This window comes from Octopus sinensis, linkage group LG23, assembly GCF_006345805.1.
Source record: "Octopus sinensis linkage group LG23, ASM634580v1, whole genome shotgun sequence".
NCBI lineage: Eukaryota > Metazoa > Mollusca > Cephalopoda > Octopoda > Octopodidae > Octopus > Octopus sinensis.
Genome location: NC_043019.1, coordinates 26,487,842 through 26,511,001, shown reverse-complemented (window position 1 = coordinate 26,511,001; position 23,160 = coordinate 26,487,842). Strand labels below are relative to the sequence as shown.

Genomic DNA, 23,160 nt, shown 5'->3' with positions numbered 1-23,160 from the left:
GGGCAGCACTTTGAGGCATTGCTCTTTCTCCATCCATACACAGCACAAATCTCATGAGCAGCTTCTGCAGCCTTAACACCTTGATTAAATGCAAAAAGCAAATGGTGTCAAAAATGCTATTTTGTCCACTTGACATTCCATTTTAATGATCTGAAAATACACAAAAATCGAAACATTATCTGTAGAGCAAAAAATTATCTTTCAAATAACATCAAACATTTTATTTCTGCATGCATTTTTAGATTTGAAAAATTGCTCCTGAATTATTCCTCAACAAAATATATATATATATACAGTAATATATATGTATATATATACAGTAATCCCTCAACTATTACAGGTGTTAGGTTCCAAAGCCCCTGCAATAGGTGAAAATCCATGAAGTAAAAACTACTGTATTGTATATTTTTTAAATTATAAATGCAAAACTACACCACGGAGGACTCGGCGTAAGCTTAAGTTATAATCCACGATAGGCAGACTGCAATATGGCAAGGGATTACTGTATATATAGACAGATTTTATACATAACAAAACTGTTATATATAAAAATAAACAAAAGTATGCATACTTTTCCACTTTATTTATTTACAATGAAATGATGGGAAAAAAAAAAACTGAGGTAAAATATTTGTGTTTAATGGAGACTGCTTGCAAGGTATATCATTTATATTGATCCAGTGATGAGAAAGGGAGAGGCCAGGGGTATGTTTTGTCTAAAAGAAATTTGACCACAGGTCAATAGGGTTGATTCTGATTTTAGACAAAAATAGGCCAGAGTGGGATTTTTTTTTTTTTTTTTTTTTTTTTGACTGGAGAAATGAGAAGATAAGATGTTAATGGTTGGTTTTGTAAGATAACACCAGGAATAACAAACTAGGTCACAGACTCAGCTCATACCACAACAACACAACCTTTGAAAAGCTCACCATGGTTGTTGCCATCAACTAAAGCAAACACTTTGTCAGCCAAAAGATATATACATATATACATATACACGTATATAATGGAATAATTTGGTGAGCTGAGTCTGTAACCTGATTGTGTCATCCCAGTTGTAATAATTTCACTTCTTTTACGTCCTTGTATAAAAATAAACAGGAACTTCTCAACGTGCCCCATCAACTAGCAGAAAAGACCATTGCAAATATTGAGAATGTTCTGGGTGAATTAAGGACAGGGGACTCCCTAATTAGAATTGTATATATCTACATTATTCAATGTGTCCCTTTTTTTTTTTCTTTTTTAAAATTACTAGGGTGTGATCTGAGGGAGATTTAGCTGCTATGTCTCACAAGTCAAACAACAAGGTTAATTATTGGAATGGAGTTACAAATTATAGGCTTTTGTATTTCTATCATTTCACTATCCTGGATGTATTTAGAATTAGGACAGGAAGCAGAGGTGACACTAACTAAAGGCATCTAGTCTGGTGCTCCAATAACTGCTGACAACTCCTTTTGTTCTTGGTCAATTAATTAACCCCTTTAGCATTTAAACCTGCCAAAATATTCTACCTGTTCAAACTGGCCAGATCCAGCCTCTCACACCTACCCTACAATGTCATTCTAAAGATAAACTAATCACATCACTGAAATTTCAAAGCTAGAAGAGAACGTGCGGTCAATTCAAAACAATGCGAAGGAATAAGTGCTCCATTTCGCAGAATAATCCGAGTGCTAAAGGGGTTAATAAATCTAGTCACAATCCCGTGGAGTCGATCCTGTTTAAGTTAACGGCTTCCTGTGTGATTTGAACTCGGAAATGTGTAACGTGAGTTTTAATACTGCAATTAGGCTAATCCTCTCTGTTCTATTATCTATGCTATGTCCATCTCATTAACTAATTAGTCAACTATAATCTAGCCCAGTATTTAATGGCTAATTACTCTTATAGACCTCAGAAGGATGAATGGTAGTCTTCTTCGGTGGGATTAAAATTCAGAATGTAAAGAGATATAACACCACAAGGCATTTATTATAATAAATACAATTTTTGATTTTTCTTTTGTTTTGTTTGGGGGGTGACGAATGTTTTAAATAGCAATTATTATTATTATTATTATTATTAAACAGTTGTGTATTATCATTATAAGCATAGAAAAACATGATGAATGAGATTAAGGTGATGTTTGTAAGAGAAGAGAATACAGAACTGTTAATAGCTCTTGTAGCAGACAGAGCCAGTTTGCAAGATGGGGGGTGGAGGAGAGGGGGGGGTTAACAAACAAAGCAATTAAGAAGATGAAGAATTATGTATATAATTAATTAGAAAGGCTTTTTTTTGTTTTTTATGGCAGACATTATTGTAAAGAAATATAAATAAAGTAAGATCTTGTCACCAGATAGATTGTTTTTTTTTTTTTCAAACGCTTCCCTATTGAAAGACTGGAGAGAGATAGGAAAGAACGGGCATCCTGATGCCTCTGTCTGTTCTTTAACCCCACAAGTCTTCTGTACGACCAAATTTGAACACCATACTACTGCAAAGACAAAAAGAGAAAAAAAAATAATAAAATTAAGATTGTAATTTTCTTTTAAAATTTATAATTTAGTCGTTAGGAAAATTATTTTTATATCAAGCATGGCTGTGTGGTAAGAATTTTGCTTCTTACTGAACCCGGAACCATGTGGTTGGTAAGCAAGCTACTTACCACACAGCCACTCCTATGCCTAGCTTATATATCATCATCATCATCGTTTAACGTCCGTTTTCCGCGCTAGCACGGGTTGGACGGTTTGACCGGGGTCTGGGGAGCCAGGGGCTGCCCCAGGCTCCAGTCTGGTAGTGTTTCTACAGCTGGATGCCCTTCCTAACGCCAACCACTCCGCGAGTATAGTGGGTGCTTTTTACGTGCCACCTGCACAGGTGCCAGAGGGGACTGGCATCGGCCATGGTCGGTTGGTGCTTTTTATGTGCCACCTGCACAGAAGCCAGTCGGGGCGGTGCTGGCATCGGCCACGTTCGGATGGTGCTTTTTTTTTATGTGGGGGGATGCAGGAATATAGGGGAGCACCAGTGGGGAGGGGTGTTCGGAGAAACGATGACAGGTTCTAGACAAGTAGAACGTAGGATATCACGAGAGGGGTAATGCATGGTGAAATAGCGTATTGAAGAGGGGTGTTCGAAGAGTAGACACCTATAATGGTGGTGGGAGAAGCGACATCCAGTATAGATGGAGCAAAATATAGAGATATCCGGTATTGGTGGTGGGCAAGGGCGGGCGCACCACGAATACGCGAAGGTTGATAGGAGAGAGTTGATAGTGGAGAGAGCGAGGACTTGGACGGGTAAAATTATCGTAGTAACATGGAGAAATTATCAGCACATAATAATAAAGGGATATTTAGGGGGGACGGTGGAGAAATGCTTAGCAATGGAGAGGAGGCCAAACAATGTGAAAGAGGGGGAGAGAAAGTGGCACCCCGCGAAGAATCGGCAGCCATTACGATCAGCCCTGTAAGGGAGATCTGAAATATCTATTCTATATTTTAGCGAGACGAGAGGCTTAATCGATATACAAGGATAACTAATGAATTATACAGAATATGCAATACGAGGCGAGGCTGAAATAATAAACAGAGTGACGACTAGGGATCAGAATAATAATAATACTAATAATAATAAACAGATTAACAACTAGAGATCAGACAATTTTGCATGAAAATATTAGTGGTAAAGATACGGGATATTTAAAAAAAGGAGATGTGGAACACGAGTTGTGGAAAAAATCTATCAGAAAGTAACTATCTCTCTTAAAAAAACATCTTTTGATAAGCATAACAAATGCGCAACCAGTAAAAAGAACTTTCACCTAATTAAATTACTTAAATTATTTTGTCAGCATTTTCTTCATTTCCTTTTTTATATATATATATATATATATATATAGTTAATCCAAACAAGAAAACACAACAACGCGAGGACGTGGAACAAATATAGTATTATTGGACACTCAGGAAAGAAGGAGGGTTTAATGTTTCGAGCGGAGCTCTTCGTCGGAAACATAGGAAAAAAAATCGCCAACGGTACATGCACAAATATATATTAAGATGTATATATATATATATATATATATATATATATATATATTTAATAATTAATCAATATAGGGAGGCAAAAAAATTTTGTAGAATTCTTTTGCCCCCAGGGCCTAGTGGGAAAAAATTAAATAGTCATAAACCATTTTTAAGTTCAATATCACAATCAAGGAACGGCCATAATAGGCCATTCACCCACTAGAAATAACAGCCAAAAAGCTTCAACCGCAAAATAACATTAATTCCGTAAACCAGGAGAAAATTAAAAAACATTTACCCTGAAATTCCTTATACGATGCACCGTTTCTTCTACTGTTTAATGGTAAACTAACCTGATTAAATTAAATCAAGCCAATCTACCATAGGCCCTTAGATTCATCAGTAAGGAATAGCCAAATCGGAACAGATATTTTTCACGAGGCATTCTCGTCCATGCCTCGCCAATATCTGACCTAAAATTTTCAAATCGTCGCACTCGCGCCAAATTTATCGGCAGCAAATAAATATAAGCCGCCGATTCCATTACGGAACCAACCAGAAAATTCATAATTAATCAATATAGGGAGGCAAAAAAATTTTGTAGAATTCTTTTGCCCCCAGCGGCCTAGTGGGAAAAAATTAAATAGTCATAAACCATTTTTAAGTTCAATATCACAATCAAGGAACGGCCATAATAGGCCATTCACCCACTAGAAATAACAGCCAAAAAGCTTCAACCGCAAAATAACATTAATTCCGTAAACCAGGAGAAAATTAAAAAACATTTACCCTGAAATTCCTTATACGATGCACCGTTTCTTCTACTGTTTAATGGTAAACTAACCTGATTAAATTAATCAAGCCAATCTACCATAGGCCCTTAGATTCATCAGTAAGAATAGCCAAATCGGAACAGATATTTTTCACGAGGCATTCTCGTCCATGCCTCGCCAATATCTGACCTAAAATTTTCAAATCGTCGCACTCGCGCCAAATTTATCGGCAGCAAATAAATATAAGCCGCCGATTCCATTACGGAACCAACCAGAAAATTCATAATTAATCAATATAGGGAGGCAAAAAAATTTTGTAGAATTCTTTTGCCCCCAGCGGCCTAGTGGGAAAAAATTAAATAGTCATAAACCATTTTTAAGTTCAATATCACAATCAAGGAACGGCCATAATAGGCCATTCACCCACTAGAAATAACAGCCAAAAAGCTTCAACCGCAAAATAACATTAATTCCGTAAACCAGGAGAAAATTAAAAAACATTTACCCTGAAATTCCTTATACGATGCACCGTTTCTTCTACTGTTTAATGGTAAACTAACCTGATTAAATTAAATCAAGCCAATCTACCATAGGCCTTAGATTCATCAGTAAGGAATAGCCAAATCGGAACAGATATTTTTCACGAGGCATTCTCGTCCATGCCTCGCCAATATCTGACCTAAAATTTTCAAATCGTCGCACTCGCGCCAAATTTATCGGCAGCAAATAAATATAAGCCGCCGATTCCATTACGGAACCAACCAGAAAATTCATAATTAATCAATATAGGGAGGCAAAAAAATTTTGTAGAATTCTTTTGCCCCCAGCGGCCTAGTGGGAAAAAATTAAATAGTCATAAACCATTTTTAAGTTCAATATCACAATCAAGGAACGGCCATAATAGGCCATTCACCCACTAGAAATAACAGCCAAAAAGCTTCAACCGCAAAATAACATTAATTCCGTAAACCAGGAGAAAATTAAAAAACATTTACCCTGAAATTCCTTATACGATGCACCGTTTCTTCTACTGTTTAATGGTAAACTAACCTGATTAAATTAAATCAAGCCAATCTACCATAGGCCCTTAGATTCATCAGTAAGAATAGCCAAATCGGAACAGATATTTTTCACGAGGCATTCTCGTCCATGCCTCGCCAATATCTGACCTAAAATTTTCAAATCGTCGCACTCGCGCCAAATTTATCGGCAGCAAATAAATATAAGCCGCCGATTCCATTACGGAACCAACCAGAAAATTCATAATTAATCAATATAGGGAGGCAAAAAAATTTTGTAGAATTCTTTTGCCCCCAGCGGCCTAGTGGGAAAAAATTAAATAGTCATAAACCATTTTATATTTATTTGCTGCCGATAAATTTGGCGCGAGTGCGACGATTATATATATATATATATATATATATATATATATATATATATGAGAGAGAGGGAGGGAGGAAGAATTTACCTGAAGAAAATAAAGGCATTCTGTAAGAATATGGCAGTTCCTGGCCAGTCATCATCTTGGTCTGCAAAGGAGTAAAAATATTTAAAAATTAGTCAAAACAATTCCTGAATTAGTTACTAATGAATGAACAAAGAATTGAAATAGAGAAGCATCTAAGAGGGGACTGACCGTCACGCCATCCTTAACGACAACGAGTGCTCTGATCGATCTGATCAACAGAACATACATCTACTGGGTCAACCAGTTGTAACCTGGGGAGATCATTTGTCTGATCAGGAGGGCTTACTCTTTTACTTGTTTCAGTCATTTGACTGTGGCCATGCTGGAGCATCGCCATTAGTCGAGCAAGTCGACCGCAGGACTTATTCTTTGTAAGCTTAGTACTTATTCTATCGGTCTCTTTTGCCAAACCGCTAAGTTACGGGGGACGTAAACACACCAGCATCGGTTGTCAAGCGATGTTGGGAGGACAAACACAGACACACAAACATATACACACACATACATACATATATATATATATGATGGGCTTCTTTCACTTTCCGTCTACCAAATTCACTCACAAGGCTTTGGTCAGTCCAAGGCTATAGTAGAAGACACTTGCCCAAGATGCCACGCAGTGGAACTGAACCCGGAACCATGTGGTTTGTAAGCAAGCTACTTACCACACAGCCACTCCTTCACAAGAGGGTAAAAAATCCAGTGCATGGGGTTCAACGTAGAGATTTTTGCCATTTTATTCTAATCTTTTTTGTTTTTGATAAGGTGAATGTTTTGGGGGGTTTTTTTTTCGTATTTAGTCATGTGATACAAAATGTTGTCTGCTCCTTCCAGTTTCAAACTTAACTGTTAAGTAGGAGGAGAAACTTATTTTCTTTTTATCTCCAGTCTATGAAACTGGAGAAAGCAGAATTATGGGATCTCTTCGGTTTGACCGGCAGTTTTTTAAAATAATTTCCACGTAACTAAACACTTTTAAACTTCGTATACTGGTAAAATGTGTTTATAAAACATTCTCTTGGCTTCATTGAGAAAATTCTATGGTTTGTAAGATATTTGTTGTTTTTTTTTTCTTCAATTTCTGCAATTTCAACCAATCAATGACGTCTGTTGAGGTGAAAACATTGTGCCGTATGAATATGTCCCTCGTTTAAGAAACAGATTGGGTTTATTTACATTTGTGAAGAAAAAAAGATACCCTTCCCCCCACCCCTAAGATAGATTGAAATGCAATAGATCGATACTAGGGTCATAATTATGGGTGACATTTTCATGACACCGCTAGAAAAAACTGCCGTTCAAACCGAAAAGATCCGAATTATGTACCTTCAAGAACTTAATATTTTTATTCTATGATTTCATACATTCCACCAACAGGAGAACAAAGACAATACCTGCAGCAGTAGTGATGTTCATAGCAGTGGAAGCAGCAGTAGTAATAAAGGTGGTGGTAGAATATGAATAGTGATCCATTTAATATTGTCATAATTTGATAATACTTGTTAGTCAAGCATTTCACATAGCCTACCTACATAGACCCATAGGGGTCTGCATTAGGGGTAGAGCACATATCAAGTGTGGAGAGGGAGGAAGAAAAAGAGAGAAAGAGTGTGTGTGTCTCCTTACTTGTAGCAACGTAGAAGCCGAACAAAATCCAAGCAGCAGCAATCAGTGAACCGAATGCAAACAGGAAACCAAACAAAATCCAGATGCGAGCACCTGTGGAACAAAGAGAAATGAGACAGACAATTTAGTCTCTGTCTGGAAAAGAAAAAACAAAACAGCAGAAATTGGGGAATGTTAGTTATCGAATCACAAGCTTTAACATACGCATTGAGATTGGCCATATCTGGCCCAAATATTCTGTTGGCCCAAGGCTAGAGTAAAAGACACTTGCCCAAGGTGCCACGCAGTAGGACTGAACTCGGAACCATGTGGATGGTAGATTAGTTCAAAACAATATATCCAACTTCTTGCACCCACCCTACAATGTCATTCTAAAAATAAACAATTATTCTTTCACTTGTTTCAGTCATTTGACTGAAGCCATGCTGGAGCACCGCCTTTAGTCGAACAAATCGACCCCAGGACTTATTCTTTGTTAGCCTAGCACTTATTCTATCATTCACTTTTGCCGAACCGCTAAGTTATGGGAACGTAAACACACCAGCATCGGTTGTCAAGCGATGTTGGGGAGACAAACACACATATATATATACGATGGGCTTCTTTCAGTTTCCGTCTACCAAATCCACTCACAAGGCTTTGGTCGGCCCAAGGCTAGAGTAGAAGACACTTGCCCAAGGTGCCACACAGTAGGACTGAACTCGGAATCATGTGGATGGTAGATTAATTTAAAACAATGTGAATGAATAAACATTACATTTGACAGAATAATCTGGATGCTAAAGAGTTAATACCATCACGCACTCACTGAATACTTTCAGCATTAAGAGGTAGGCATAACATAGCACCCTGGTTAACACCCTTGTCTGATTCTGTGTCCATTTAACCAAGGGCATTTTACTGCAAAGTGATACAGGCATTGATTTTGAGCTGTTATGGCCAAGTTACAGCAATTTCAATGTCTGCTGTATTTTTTTTGAAGCAAAGATGTCCCCAACATTATGGTTCCAGGTTCAATCTCACAGTGCAGCACATCAGCACCTTGGGCAAGTATCTTCTACTACAGCCCATGGCCAACCGAAGCCTTGTGAATGGATTTGATAGACAGACACCAGTGAGTTTCCTCTTAGTGATTAAGTCCTTTAACCCTTTAGTATTTAATCCAACTGTATCTGGCCCAAATATTCTACCTGTTTTATGTTAAAACTGACCAGATCCAACCTCTCACACCTACCCTACAATGTCATTCTCAGAAAATATACAAACACACCACTGAACTCTTGAATGTATGAGATGATGCTTGATTAATCCAAAACATTGTGAAAAGATTAAGGATTACATTTGACAGAATAATCTGAATGCTAAAGGATTAATTGAACTGCTGCTCTCTAGAACTCACTACTATTCTCTTGTTCCCTTCTGGTTTGGAGTGGTTGGCATTAGGAAGGGCATCCAGCCATAGAAAACCATGTCAAATTAGACTGGAGTCTGGTGCAGCTCCTCGGCTTACCTATTTCTTTACTACCCACAAGGGGCTAAACATAGAGTGGACAAACAAGGACAAAGGGATTAAGTCGATTACATTGACCCCAGTTCATAACTGGTACTTAATTTATCGACCCCGAAAGGATGAAAGGTAAAGTCGACCTCGGCAGAATTTGAACTCAGAACGTAATGGCAGACGAAATATAGCTACGCATTTCACCCGGCGTGCTAACGTTTCTGCCAGCTCGCCGCTAACCAACCCTGGTCAAACCGTCCAACCCATGCCAGCATGGACAACGGACGTTAAATGATGATGATGAGTCCTTTAAGCTTTCTGTCAATCAGTGTCTTTTGAATTTATAGGACCCTTTTCTTTTCCTTCTTTGTATTCCTTTACACTACAGTGGCCTCAAGCCTTGTTTGGAACAAAATCATTAAAAACAGAAATGTTGTTAGATCAAACACTGAAATAAGAATGTCCAAGCATCTTACCTGTTTGGCCCAAACAACCACTGGTGTAAGTATCACCTCGCAGCTGACCATTCGATACAGAATTGATCCTGATTTAGTGGACAACAAAATAAAATTAAAAAATAAACATCATTAAATAATAATCAATATTAATTTCATACAAGTAATTCTATAAGCCAACCAAGGACAGATGACTTTGCTCATTAAGACATGATGGATCTGTAGGATAAGATACTGAATTATTGACCACGTGTTGTAAGTTCAAATCTTAACCAAGCCTCGTAAGATGTAAGACCACAGAAATATGAATTCTATACCAGCTTTCAGCATTGCAACTATGCCTGGCAGTTACAATGTTATATCTTCCACACTTAATGAAATAAAAATAAGGTTACTAATTAAGCTAATGTTGTCTTTTTCTCATTACAGAATTACTTGTAATTAGATTTGATATTCACTGCATTAAATATGCTAATACTAACTTAACAACATTTGCCTAGAATCAAACTCAGAATCTTGGGGTTAGTAGCCCATGCTCTTAACCATTACGCCATATGGCGTAGTGGTTTGTATTGCTTATTTTGATCTGGTATCTCTCCTCACAGACATAGTAATCAGTAGAGATGATAGGAAAGGCAGACTCAATTGTCATAAAGTTGATAGTTAGAGCAGACTCAACTATTGTAAAATCCATTGCTGACTACAAGGGTAGATGCATCTGTTGGAAGAACTGATAGTGAAGACATTATCAACAGTTGACCAAGTTGATTGAGAATAGACTTAACTGCAGAGATTCAATCAGGGACTGACTCAACTGGTTACTGAGTTGATGAGAGCAGACTCAGTTGTAGAGTTCAACTGGTGTAGGGATCATAACTGACAGTGAAGGCAGACTCAACTGTCAGCAGAGTTGGGTGTAAGAACAAAAAAAAAAGATCGCAATTCTCTGTCACCTATTTCTTTTTTTGTTTTCTTTTTTGTGCTCAACCATTTCTCCATGCTTACATTAATAATATCTTCCAAGACGTTTGCACTTGTTTTTATAACTGGATATCCTTTCTGCCATTAAACACTCAAACATGGAGTGAAGACTGGAGCCCATATCTTTAGTCCGATCAAATTGGAGCAAGCAGAATATAACATGCTTTATTCATGAACATAAAACAATCACAAATTAGTAAAATAACTAAAAAAGTTTGTTATTAAGCTGGTAATTTGAACATAATGAAATATAAATTGTCTAAAGGTTCTTAAATAAACGTAAGTATTACTTTAAAAAAGGAATTTTTTACAATATGTGAATAGAGTTTAGAAGTGAAGTTACTTACATGAAAAAGGCTAACGTACTTGTAACTCCACACACGTAGTAAGCATGGTTCAACTGGGTATTGTCAGGGTAGATGACAGCAGCATCGATACAGATCCACCAACCTACAAAAAACTGAAACAACAAACTGGGTTTACAGAACAATAATAACACAAATAGCTTTTTTGACATCATAAGGATTTATAAACATTGAAAGAAGGTGAAATGATTTTTTAGTAGAACGGTGGATCTTGAAGCAAATGATAAATAACAAGCTTGTTATATTTACAGGAGATGAGGGTTCAAGTCCCACATACAGCCTTCAACTTTCTCTTTAACCCAATATTTTCATGCTATTACTTCTAGGTTTATCATCTGCTTCAAGATCCACTGTTCCAAAACAGAATAAGTATTTTTATTTCACCATGTTTTGGTGGGTGAAAGTAACTAATTCTAAAACAATGAGAGCCACAGTGAGGTCAGTTAATTGGTGCTTTTTTGGAAACAGCAGTCAAATCTGCTGCCTTAAAAAATAAAGAAGGATGTATTGGACTATTAAGTCCTAGATACAGTATGCCTGTGAAAAAAAGAAAAAGGTGGGATGGCTACAGCTAGAATGTCTGTGATCACAGATTTGCTTCATGTCTAATCAAGTCAAACCTTAAAAGTAAATAACAACAATACACAACATATTTAAAGGGCAGACGGCAAAAACATAATGGACAAACATTTTGGCAGTCAATACCCGATTCCCAGCACAGTTACTTTTAGTGACTTAGTTCAATACTAAAGTGGGTCCTAATATGCTTGATGTAGCTAGAATTTATTATTATTATTATCATTCTGTCATCCGTGCTAGTGGAGCGCTAAGAGTACCATCCGAGCATGATCATTGCCAGAGCAACAAACTGGCTTCTGCGCTGGTGGCACATAAAAAGCGCCATTCAAGCATGATTGTTACCTGCATCGCCTCACTGGCACTTGTGCTGGAGGCACGTGAAAAAACATTCGAGCGAGGTCATTGCCAGTGCCGCGCTGGACTGGCTCCTGTGTAGGTGGCAGTCCAGCAAAAAGCACCATTTGAGCGTGGTCGTTGCCAGTACCGCCTGACTGGCCCTTGTGCTATGGCATGTAAAAGCACCCACTACACTCTCGGAGTGGTTGGCATTAGGAAGGGCATCCAGCTGTAGAAATTCTGCCAGATCAGATTGGAACCTGGTGCAGCCATCTGGTTCGCCAGACCTCAGTCAAATCATCCAACCCATGCTAGCATGGAAAGCAGACGTTAAACGATGATTATTATTATTATTATTATTATTACAGCCAGGTTCCAACAGGGCTGCAGCAACAAAGTCCACTCGTCACACTTCTCAGTCCATCATCATTGCCTTGAGGTCTTGGAAACATATCCAGGCCAGAGTCTTACAATCAAATTGTCAATGTGTGACATTTTCCTCTTCTTACTTATCATGAAGTGGGTTCCACAAGACTAATTCGGATGCTTTTAATTCAAGAGCTGTCTTTGACTGAACTTTTGGTAGGTATCCATAATGTCATTCATTTGTCATATGTTGCAGCCATTTCACATTTACGGCCATTGATAGCATCCTGGTGTAGCATCCATTTAGCCCATTTGATCATTTCCGGATCTTTTCAGTTTGAACGGCAGTTTTTTCTAGCGGTGTCATATGAAATTGTCGCCCATAATTATGACCCTAGAATCGATCTATTGCATTTCAATCTCTTTTATGGTTAGGGGTGGGGGAAGGGTATCTTTTTTTCTTCACAAATGTAAATAAACCCAATCTGTTTCTTAAACGAGGGGCATATTCATACAGCACAGAATGTTTTTTTAACTCAATAGACGCCACTGCTTGGTTGAAATTGTAGAAATTGAAGAAAAAAAAACAACAAATATCTTACAAACAATAGAATTTTCTCAATAAAGCCAAGAGAAAAAGATGTTTTATAAACACATTCTACCAGTATACGAAGTTTAAAATTTTTTAGTTACCTAGAAATTATGCTAAAAACTGCCATTCAAACCGAAAAGATCCTAATTTCCATGTCAGTGTCCATGTTTCACTGCCATATAACAACACTGATTCGACAGCTGCAATGGACAGCTTCATTTTGATTTGCCTGCAATGGGGGTGGGGTTATAACAGACTTGATACATCTGTAAAGTGGGGGTAATAACACAACTGATGTAGAGTTCTAATATAGTAGAGGTATCTGTAAAGGGGTGCTAACATAACTGATATAAGCAAGCCAACTTTAATAATTAATATTACACGATTAGTGACACTAACAATCACAATCTAAATAATTCTGGTCAAAAAGTGCATGGGAGACAATCCTGATTAATTAAAAAAATAGAATGCAGTGGAGAGTGAGTCTGATCTGTAACAGCAGGGTGACAACTGTGAGCATGTTTCAATTTTGTTGAACCTCATTAGCAAAGAAAAGTTTAACTGCTGGCTCTGAGGGACAGTGGAATCATTAAAACACTGGACAAGATACCTTGTGACATTTATTCTAACTCATTATGTCCTGAGTTCTTGGTGGGTAGACTCGATCCATTCCTTGGATTTAACACCACCACCTGGCCCTTGAGTGTCTCTCATGAGGCCCACACTGTTGCAAGGATTCTGATCCAGTTTCTACTCTGAAAACAAGTTCCTCGTTTTCTCCCACAAATCTCGGAGGATCTAAACAAATAAAGGGCCATGGGCACTTCCCTTCATTCCCAGACTAAATGGTAAAAATTAGCTCTGAGTTTAAACCTTACTTCAGGAAACATTAGCCATGATGGATTGGCGTCCTGTCCACTAGCAGATTTGTTTCTCATTTGTTTTGGTGGTTTTTTAAAGATAAAGCACCAATTCAGTAGTTGTTGTTGAAACCCTGACCAAGCAGGCTTATAATCAAAAACAATTCAGCTTTGACCACCCCGTTTTTTTTGTATTTTTTTATATACAGAATAATTTGGCTACTATTTCTAGCATGGCAACTGACCTCCAACAGGTTCCCTCATTCCCTTGTTCCCCAATCGAAGTTCGTAAATGAATAAAAACAAATACACCAATTATATGTTTCGAAAGTGTCGACTTCGATCGTATATTTAGCCAAATCCAGCTGCCTCACGTTTATTATTAACAAACAAAAAAACTCTATACACACACACACACACACACACATCACTTTGATTATGTATGTGTAACTTTTTTAGAAGGTCTCTCAAACTTAGATAATGTAATGCGTACTTTTACGTATCTAGTTTGCAAAAACAAACAATTATCTAATATATATATATATATATATCATCTACTGTTTAATGGTAAACTAACCTGATTAAATTAAATCAAGCCAATCTTCCATAGGCCCTTAGAATCGTCAGTAAGAAATAGCCAGATCGGAACAGATATTTTCACGAGGCATTTCTGTCCCTGCCTCGGCAATATCTGACCTAAAATTTTCAAATCATCGCACTCGCGCCAAATTTATCGGCAGCAAATAAATATAAGCCACCGATTCCATTACGGAATTAACCAGAAAATTCATAATTAATCAATATAGGGTGGCAAAAAATTTTGTAGAATTTTTTTGCCACCAGCGGCCTAGTGGGAAAAAATTAAATAGTCATAGACCATTTTTAAGTTCAACATCACAATCAAGGAACGGCCATAATAGGCCATTCACCCACTAGAAATAACAGCCAAAGCTTCAACCGCAAAATAACATTAATTCCGTAAACCAGGAGAAAATTAAAAAACATTTACCCTGTAATTTCTTATACGATGCACCGTTTCATCTACTGTTTAATGGTAAACTAACCTGATTAAATTAAATCAAGCCAATCTTCCGATCTGGCTATTTCTTACTGACGATTCTAAGGGCCTATGGAAGATTGGCTTGATTTAATTTAATCAGGTTAGTTTACCATTAAACAGTAGATGAAACGGTGCATCGTATAAGAAATTACAGGGTAAATGTTTTTTAATTTTCTCCTGGTTTACGGAATTAATGTTATTTTGCAGTTGAAGCTTTGGCTGTTATTTCTAGTGGGTGAATGGCCTATTATGGCCGTTCCTTGATTGTGATGTTGAACTTAAAAATGGTCTATGACTATTTAATTTTTTCCCACTAGGCCGCTGGTGGCAAAAAAATTCTACAAAATTTTTTGCCACCCTATATTGATTAATTATGAATTTTCTGGTTAATTCCGTAATGGAATCGGCAGCTTATATTTATTTGCTGCCGATAAATTTGGCGCGAGTGCGATGATTTGAAAATTTTAGGTCAGATATTGCCGAGGCAGGGACAGAAATGCCTCATGAAAATATCTGTTCCGATCTGGCTATTTCTTACTGACGATTCTAAGGGCCTATGGAAGATTGGCTTGATTTAATTTAATCAGGTTAGTTTACCATTAAACAGTAGATGAAACGGTGCATCGTATAAGAAATTACAGGGTAAATGTTTTTTAATTTTCTCCTGGTTTACGGAATTAATGTTATTTTGCGGTTGAAGCTTTGGCTGTTATTTCTAGCGGGTGAATGGCCTATTATGGCCGTTCCTTGATTGTGATGTTGAACTTAAAAATGGTCTATGACTATTTAATTTTTTCCCACTAGGCCGCTGGTGGCAAAAAAATTCTACAAAATTTTTTGCCACCCTATATTGATTAATTATATATATATATACATGCGCACACACACACACATACGCGCGCACACACACACACACACACACACACACTCGCACACACATATATACATATATATATATATATATATATATTATATATATATATATATATATATATATATAAAATTCAGCTCTACACATCCTTAAAATTTCCAGAGTGCATCAGAAACCATTTTATACATATATATTTTAACGACGGAATGACTCACCAACTTCGAATAAATTTATATTCAGACATTCAGGGATATATATATATATATATATATATTATATATATATATATATATATACACACACACACACACACAGTTTTCACAAAGAGGAAGAGAATCCGGGATGATTCTCATCATAGTTCGGAGAAAATTTAGCTCCACCCTTTTTCATTATAGAAACATTAAGACATTGTTGTTATTTATATGTATGCGTATTTTAATTTCGACAAATGACACACTTGTTGCTAATTAAAAAATATATATATATATACTAATTAGGCCAAACGTGATCTCCCACAGATGAATGAACGTAAAATGATGACTAACACACAGAAATATCTTGGACGGATGGTCGGATAGAGACAACAAATATCTGTTAGAACAGGATGTACGATATGAATGAACAACAAACAAAATGAAAGCAGCTAAAATAGAACCTTGGTGCCGCCTGCTTTTTTCTGTGGCTTCTATCATTAATTTTATTCGGATCCTGGAAGTCTTTTTTGTTTGTTAGTTTTCAACTCCGTTGTGCTGGAGTCTTTGTTAAATTGGTCTCAGGCCATGGAGTGGACTTCTGTTGCGGGTTTTTGCTAAAGTTAATATAATACGTCTTTAACAAATGTTTGGTTCCAAAGGTAGAGTTATTACTTTTAGTCAGTATTTGGCTGTGGTGGTGCTACCATTAATGCTCTTTAAAAGACTGCTGAGGTTTGAATGAAAGAAAGGGTTGTGGCACCGCTTTTAAAGGGATTTTACTTGGACGAAGCGACCCCAGGACTTGGTCATATTTTTTAAAGCCTAATGTTTATTCTATCAGTTTCTTGTGCTGAACCGCTAAGTTACAGAACTATAAACGGACCAAGTGTCAAAAAGTAGTGAGTGACAAACACAAAGACACACACAAGCATACATAAACGACGGGCTTCTTTTCAGTTTCCGTCTACCAAATCAATTCACAAAGCTTTGGCTCCCAAATGCGTGTAACCACTCCGTTTTTATTTTTAGACATAGTGTATCGAGGAGTACATTATATAACGTGTCTTTTTTTATATAATATATATTTTTAATCGCTAAGGTTTGACTTGAAGGAGATTTAGCTGCTATTTCTAGTAGTTCCAGCGACCATGAAGAAGAAGCTGCCTTCTTCGCTCTCTGAAATAAATAAAATGGTAACGAAAGAATGGCAATGAGATGGCGTGTCTTACTTACCAAAACCCCGGCTATAATAGAAGCCACCATGTTTCGTCTATCCCCGAGTTCACAGCCATCGGAACAGGACCAACGGCAATTATCAAGAAATCCAGACATGTTTGACAGACTTTCCTCACAAAATATACAAACAATACCGAGCAGCAGTTAATATTTCGCCGCCATCCCTTTGGTCAAAAGAAACATAAAATATATCTGTAAACATTTATTTAAAACAAATTACTTTTAAAATCTTGGTTTTAATTTTAATTTATAAAAATAATAAAACAATAATCAACACATTTTGATTTTAATTATATCTTTTTCTAATTGCGTTATATGTAACTATCTGCTGAATGATTTTGGTAAGGCTTAGAGAATAAGGGGACATAACTTTGCTTTAAAACTTTTTCTGGTTATTTTTAAATAACCAGAAAAAGTTTTTTAAAAAATGACCTCCACTTTTTATATTTTTATTTCTTTAAACAACAAAATTTTGTCTTCAGATTTTTATGTTTTGGACAAAATACATTCAGAATCTGTCATTACAAATACAAATGAATTATACAAGTATATAAAATAGAATAAGAATACACGCGAATGTGTGTGTATATCTTTTATCTCTTTACTTGTTGCGGTCATTAGACTGCGGCCATGCCGGGGCACCGACTTGTATTTTTAGTCGAATGAATCGAACCCAGTGCTTATTTTCTAAGCCTGCTATTTATTCTATCGGTCTCTTTTGCCGAACCGCTATTCTACGGGGACGCAAACACACTAACACCGGTTGTCAAGTGGTGGTAGGGGACAAACACAGATTTTCTTTATTCCTTATAAAAAGGATACATAGGGGGGACGAACAAGGACACATAAGGGTCAGACACACTCTTACAACAGATTAGACACGAATGAGTTTATGGATATGAATGCCGAATGATATAAAGTTAAAAATTAAGATGTTAAATCATTACTATTTGCAGGGTTCGGGTTAGTGAACTAACCCATAGGTTGATTTCCTTTCGGTATTTTTTCGGACCGACCTTGTCAGCACGGCTCCTTGCATTCTCATCTTTCGTCCATTTTTTTCCAAATACTCTTTGCGGCAGGCTCCTCCTCTCCAGACGGATCGTGCTGGAAAGATGGGCGACGAAGTAATCCACCAGCCCACGTTCGGAGATGAATTGGCTTGTCGCAAACCCTTTCACTCGCGTCTTCCATACCACGTCTTTCAATATGGTTATTACGCAGAGAAATACGGCCTTCTCTTTTTTTGGAGAAAGAAGAAGGTGGTACAATCTTTATCAGGGACTCAGTCTAGAGCCGTACTCTTTCTGCATCCGACATCAGCTGTTCGGCATAGGCCATCAACTCCCTCAATTCCCCACAGTGTACGAAGGCGTGCGTGACCGTTTCACTGGCACGCCCGCACCTCGGACACGTGGGGGGAGGGATCATAACCATGCCTTAACGACCTTTCCCCGAACCGGTAAGGCCGATCGGTAGCACAACCAGGTCAAGGATTTCTGAAAATTATCCAGAAATTCTGACAGCAGGGTTACCACAGCGGATTTTTATAGCGGGTTGGTAGAGCAGAAGTCCGACGATGTCCTGGCGGGAGGGACTCTAGGCTTCGATAGGAGGTAGCAAACCAACCTGTTCGCAACCCGCTATAAAAACCCGCTGTGGTAACCCTGCTGTCAGCGTTGTTCACTCGAGAGAAGAGGGAAAGTGCTTGTTTGCACTCCTCCTGCCATTCCCTCAACTTGGGTCTCCGCTTGAACCATGCACCTAAGTCCACCAGGGACTTTAACTTTGGAAAGAGTTACTCGGCATGCGTTGACCACACCTGCTCACCATCCAGGTAGCACCGGAGATGTCTCAGCCTCAGCGCGTACTTGTGCATCATTAGCCAGGGTATCCCCAGCCCCACCCTTTAACGGTTGCTGGCAACAGATGGGGCGCCTCACAAGTGGAGTTTTACTTCCCCACAAAAAGTGGAAAAGGATCCGCTCCAATTTGATAAGCCACAAACCGGGGCAAAGCACGACGGTTAGGCGGTAGGTTATCACAGATGCTATGAACACCTGTGCAACCTCCGCCCTTCCCAACAAGGATAACTTCCTCCCACACCACTTTTGGGCTATAGCTGAGGGGGGAAGACAAACACAGACACAAATACACGTGCATAGATATGAATATATATATTCAATTATGTATGTATGCTCCAATTATGTATGTATGTATGTATGTCTAGCTGAGAAAGTAAGGAGGGGTGTCAGGAAGGGCATCGCTGTTACACTTCCAGATGGGAAGGGTCTTCCTATGATGCTGACATGTAGTGTCTGTGCAAGACCCTGCTTCAGTAAAGCTGGACTCAAGTGTCATCTTCGTAGTCATAAAGCGAGACAGATGAGTGACAACCTGGCCACTAGTGGTGGGGTAACACACCATACTAATCATATCTGTCGGGCATGTGGAAGAGAGTGTAATTTGGCAGGAGGACTTAAACGACATGCAAAGGTACATGAAGCCCAGTTACAACTACAGCCGGCTATTGCCGGTAAAGATTTTAGTTGCCAATTTTGTACAAGACATTGTAGAATGTATGTATGTATTTATGTATGTATGTATGTATGTGTGTGTGTGTGTATGTATGTATGTATGTATGTATGTATGTATGCATGCATGCGATGGGCTTCTTTCAGTTTTGGTCAACCAAATCCACTCACAAGGCTTCGGGCGGCCCGAGGTTACAGTAGAAGACACGATAGACTCGAATATCGCCGAAAATGATGTTAGTAGCACTACACTGTCACCGAAACATCACCTAAACTATCACCACTTTTGATAATCGGTGACCTCTGAATATGCCACAAAAAAAAACGTTTTTTGTCCGGGAAATGGGGGCTGAGATGGGGTGGAACTCTCGAAAATTTTACCCACCCCGTCTCCAACATTTCACAGAAATACGTCTTCGAAAGTGCGGATTACATGGTTCGTTATTAAATAAATATTTACTTGTCAGTACTTTTGATGTTATATGTTGTTGTGTCATCTAATGAGACACAACAAATTCGGGAAAAAATCAGTGGGAGAAAATTTCATTGAAATGGTGAAACTCTGTGAAAGAAGGGTTGGGTTTAGAAGTTTGGGTAAATTTTGGGAAGTTCACCTGCACACGTTTCACTAAGGAAAAGAAAGAACCTCGGATTTTCGCAGGGAATCAAGTAATCTGACCTCCTAATGTGCCACAAACCCCATATTTCTGTTCAGAAAAAAAAGGTGGGGTGGGGAGAGGGGTTATTGTGGTGGTAGGAACCCGGTAAAGAATGTATAAAACACAAGGTGGTTTTTGTCATAGGATGGAGGGGAGGGGCGGGGTTTTTGGGTTTTTTTTTCTTTTTTGAAAAACTGAAATTTTACAAACAATGTTTTTTAGAATCATAATATCCGTATTTTTCTACGTATTTCGCCCCAAAATATGTCTAAAATAGAAAAATAAAGAAATTACGGGGAGGGAGGGGATTTAAGTTCTGAAATTTTTTTCTTCTTTTCTAATTCGTATTAGAATTTTGAAACCGTGTTTCTAACATGTCCAGGTTTTCTGTTTAGATACTTTTTGCGCCTGCTATTTTATAATTCTATGCATGCGTGAAACATTAGTAGAGAAAACACTTTACACTTCTTGTCATAGGGCGGAGGAGATGGGGCTGTTTATTTATTTATTTATTTATTTTTTGAAATATTGAAATTTTACAATTTTTTTTTTTTTTCAGAATCATAATCTCCATATTTTTCTAAAATATAACAGATACAGGTATAAATTAATACACTTCTAAAACACTTTTCAATTGCTAAATTAATACACTACTAACCCAGAATAATATATTTAATCTCTAACATTCCCCTTAAAAATAACCCTGTTTTAGAAATGCTTTAGTTTGAATCTGTTTAATATAAATAAGCTGTCTACTTTTCCTAGTTTATTTTATATTCTAAGTATATATTTAGGTTGCCTCCAGAAAATCGGAAAACCCAGAAACCCGGACCACTTCCGGTCCCAAGCTTGCCGACTAACTGGTCCGGTACTTTATTGTGTCTAGGGGATCATTCTCTTTTAGTGCCTTATTACTTAACACACTATGGTTTCCATACTGTATTACACTAATATTGGTGAAGTGTCTTCGCCATGGACAAAACACAGCTGGGCACCACTGACGGAATACGAACCGTCCACTTTTTATGACCAGTAGACTTCTATGATCATCAAACGGCCCAGTCACCTACAGATGTCAGCTGTATGTGAAGTGGTAATTGTTTAATACTGTGACTACATTTTTGATCTTCGTGGAAAAGCCGAGAAGCGATTTAACACTATGACCTTTGACGGCTTGTTTATTGAAACTGTCACTGACAATGTCTATGAACGATTGAAGCTTTGCATGTCTTAAAACCTTTAAACGCTTAAGCAAATCGTAAAATTCCCTTAGGAACTCGCTAGGAAATGTCAGGAAATGTTTTGCTTCTTTTACCAATAAAGTAATATTAATCTTAATGGGGTCGGCGCTATATATACATATCACATATATACATTTTCCCGTTCCGTCTGTTTATTTGTGTGTGTGTTATAAATTGGTCTAACAATATTTAATATAATATTTAATAGACATGGTGTTAAACAGAGACGGGGTAGTAAAACACGCTGGTCTGGCTACCAATCTCTAGTTTAGTAGTACGAAATAGTGTTCAAAGATCCGTGTTCAAATCTTGCCAAGATCGACTTTGCTGCTAAAAGGAGTTTTATTGCAGAGATACCCGGCGTTGCTCGGGATTAAAACGGCATAATTTTTTTTTTTTTTATTTATTTGTTTCAGTCATGTGAATGCGGCCATGCTGGTGCACCACCTTTAGTCGAACAAATCGAACCCAGGATTTATTGAAATACAAATCCTAAACAATAGTCGTGATTCCGCCAAAAGAAAGACAATGAAAAGGGCAAAAAGGTGGGGGGAGGGAATGGGAGAGAGAGAAAATGAGAAGCAAGAAAAAGAAGAAGAAAAAAAACAATGCAGCACCAAGTGCTTCAAATAGTCGCACATCACAAGGTTCAACGGAAGCTAACGAAAGCAAGCCAGCTCACGACATTACCACGGGCGATGGCTAAGGCGTTGGGAAAGACAAGCGCCCCCACGAGCATCACTTACCTCGGTGAGGCGAGCTGCCAACGATGACAGAGGTCGACTTTGCCTTTCATCCTTTCGGGGTCGATTAAATAAGTACCAGTTACGCACTGGGGTCAGTGTAATCGACTTAATCCGTTTGTCTGTCCTTGTTTGTTCCTTCTGTGTTTAGCCCCTTGTGGGTAGTAAAGAAATAGGTTAGTGGCCCAATCCCTTAATCTACACAATTTGAAAAGTATTTCTAGAAAATTTCGGGGTGAGGAACAGAAGGACGGACGGATGGATGAACCCGAGTTTAAATGTCGCCCGATTCGACTTTGCTTTCATCCTTCGGGAGTTAATGAATTAAGTACCAGTTAAGCACTCAGATCCATGTAATTGATTAACCCACTCCGCGAAAATTCCAGGCCTTGTGCTGAATGTATGTGTGCGTGTGTGTATACAGGTACGTAAGTGCATGTATGTTTGCGCGCTCGTTTGTTCGTATGCGTGTTTAAAATGAATTTTGCAATCATTTAATTCCCATATTGCTATCATAACGTTACAATATCAGTGACGTTTGTCCAGTGTTTTGGGTTTCAAATATTGTTTAGTCCCTTTCAGCCTTTCGCAGAGGTTATGGAATGTGTTCGCCTGGATGCTCACCCGAACACCTGAAAACTAGTGTGAAGTATGACATTCTTCCTCTCGTTTTGGGGCTTTGTTGGGGATGTTTTATGCAC

At 38.0% G+C, this 23,160-nt stretch overlaps 1 protein-coding gene across 1 annotated transcript; it reads right to left on the bottom strand.

Annotated features, from left to right (window-relative positions):
• Positions 1 to 803: 803 nt before the first annotated feature.
• Positions 804 to 17,435, bottom strand: LOC115223521 (transmembrane protein 50A). The gene is made up of 6 exons (XM_029794152.2): positions 17,280 to 17,435; positions 11,171 to 11,283; positions 9,864 to 9,931; positions 7,887 to 7,979; positions 6,261 to 6,321; positions 804 to 2,482 (listed from the first exon to the last, which is right to left on the bottom strand). The coding sequence occupies exons 1-6, from the start codon at positions 17,376 to 17,378 to the stop codon at positions 2,437 to 2,439; spliced, it is 480 nt and encodes a 159-aa protein (XP_029650012.1). The 5' UTR covers positions 17,379 to 17,435; the 3' UTR covers positions 804 to 2,436.
• Between the last annotated feature and the right edge of the window lie 5,725 nt (positions 17,436 to 23,160).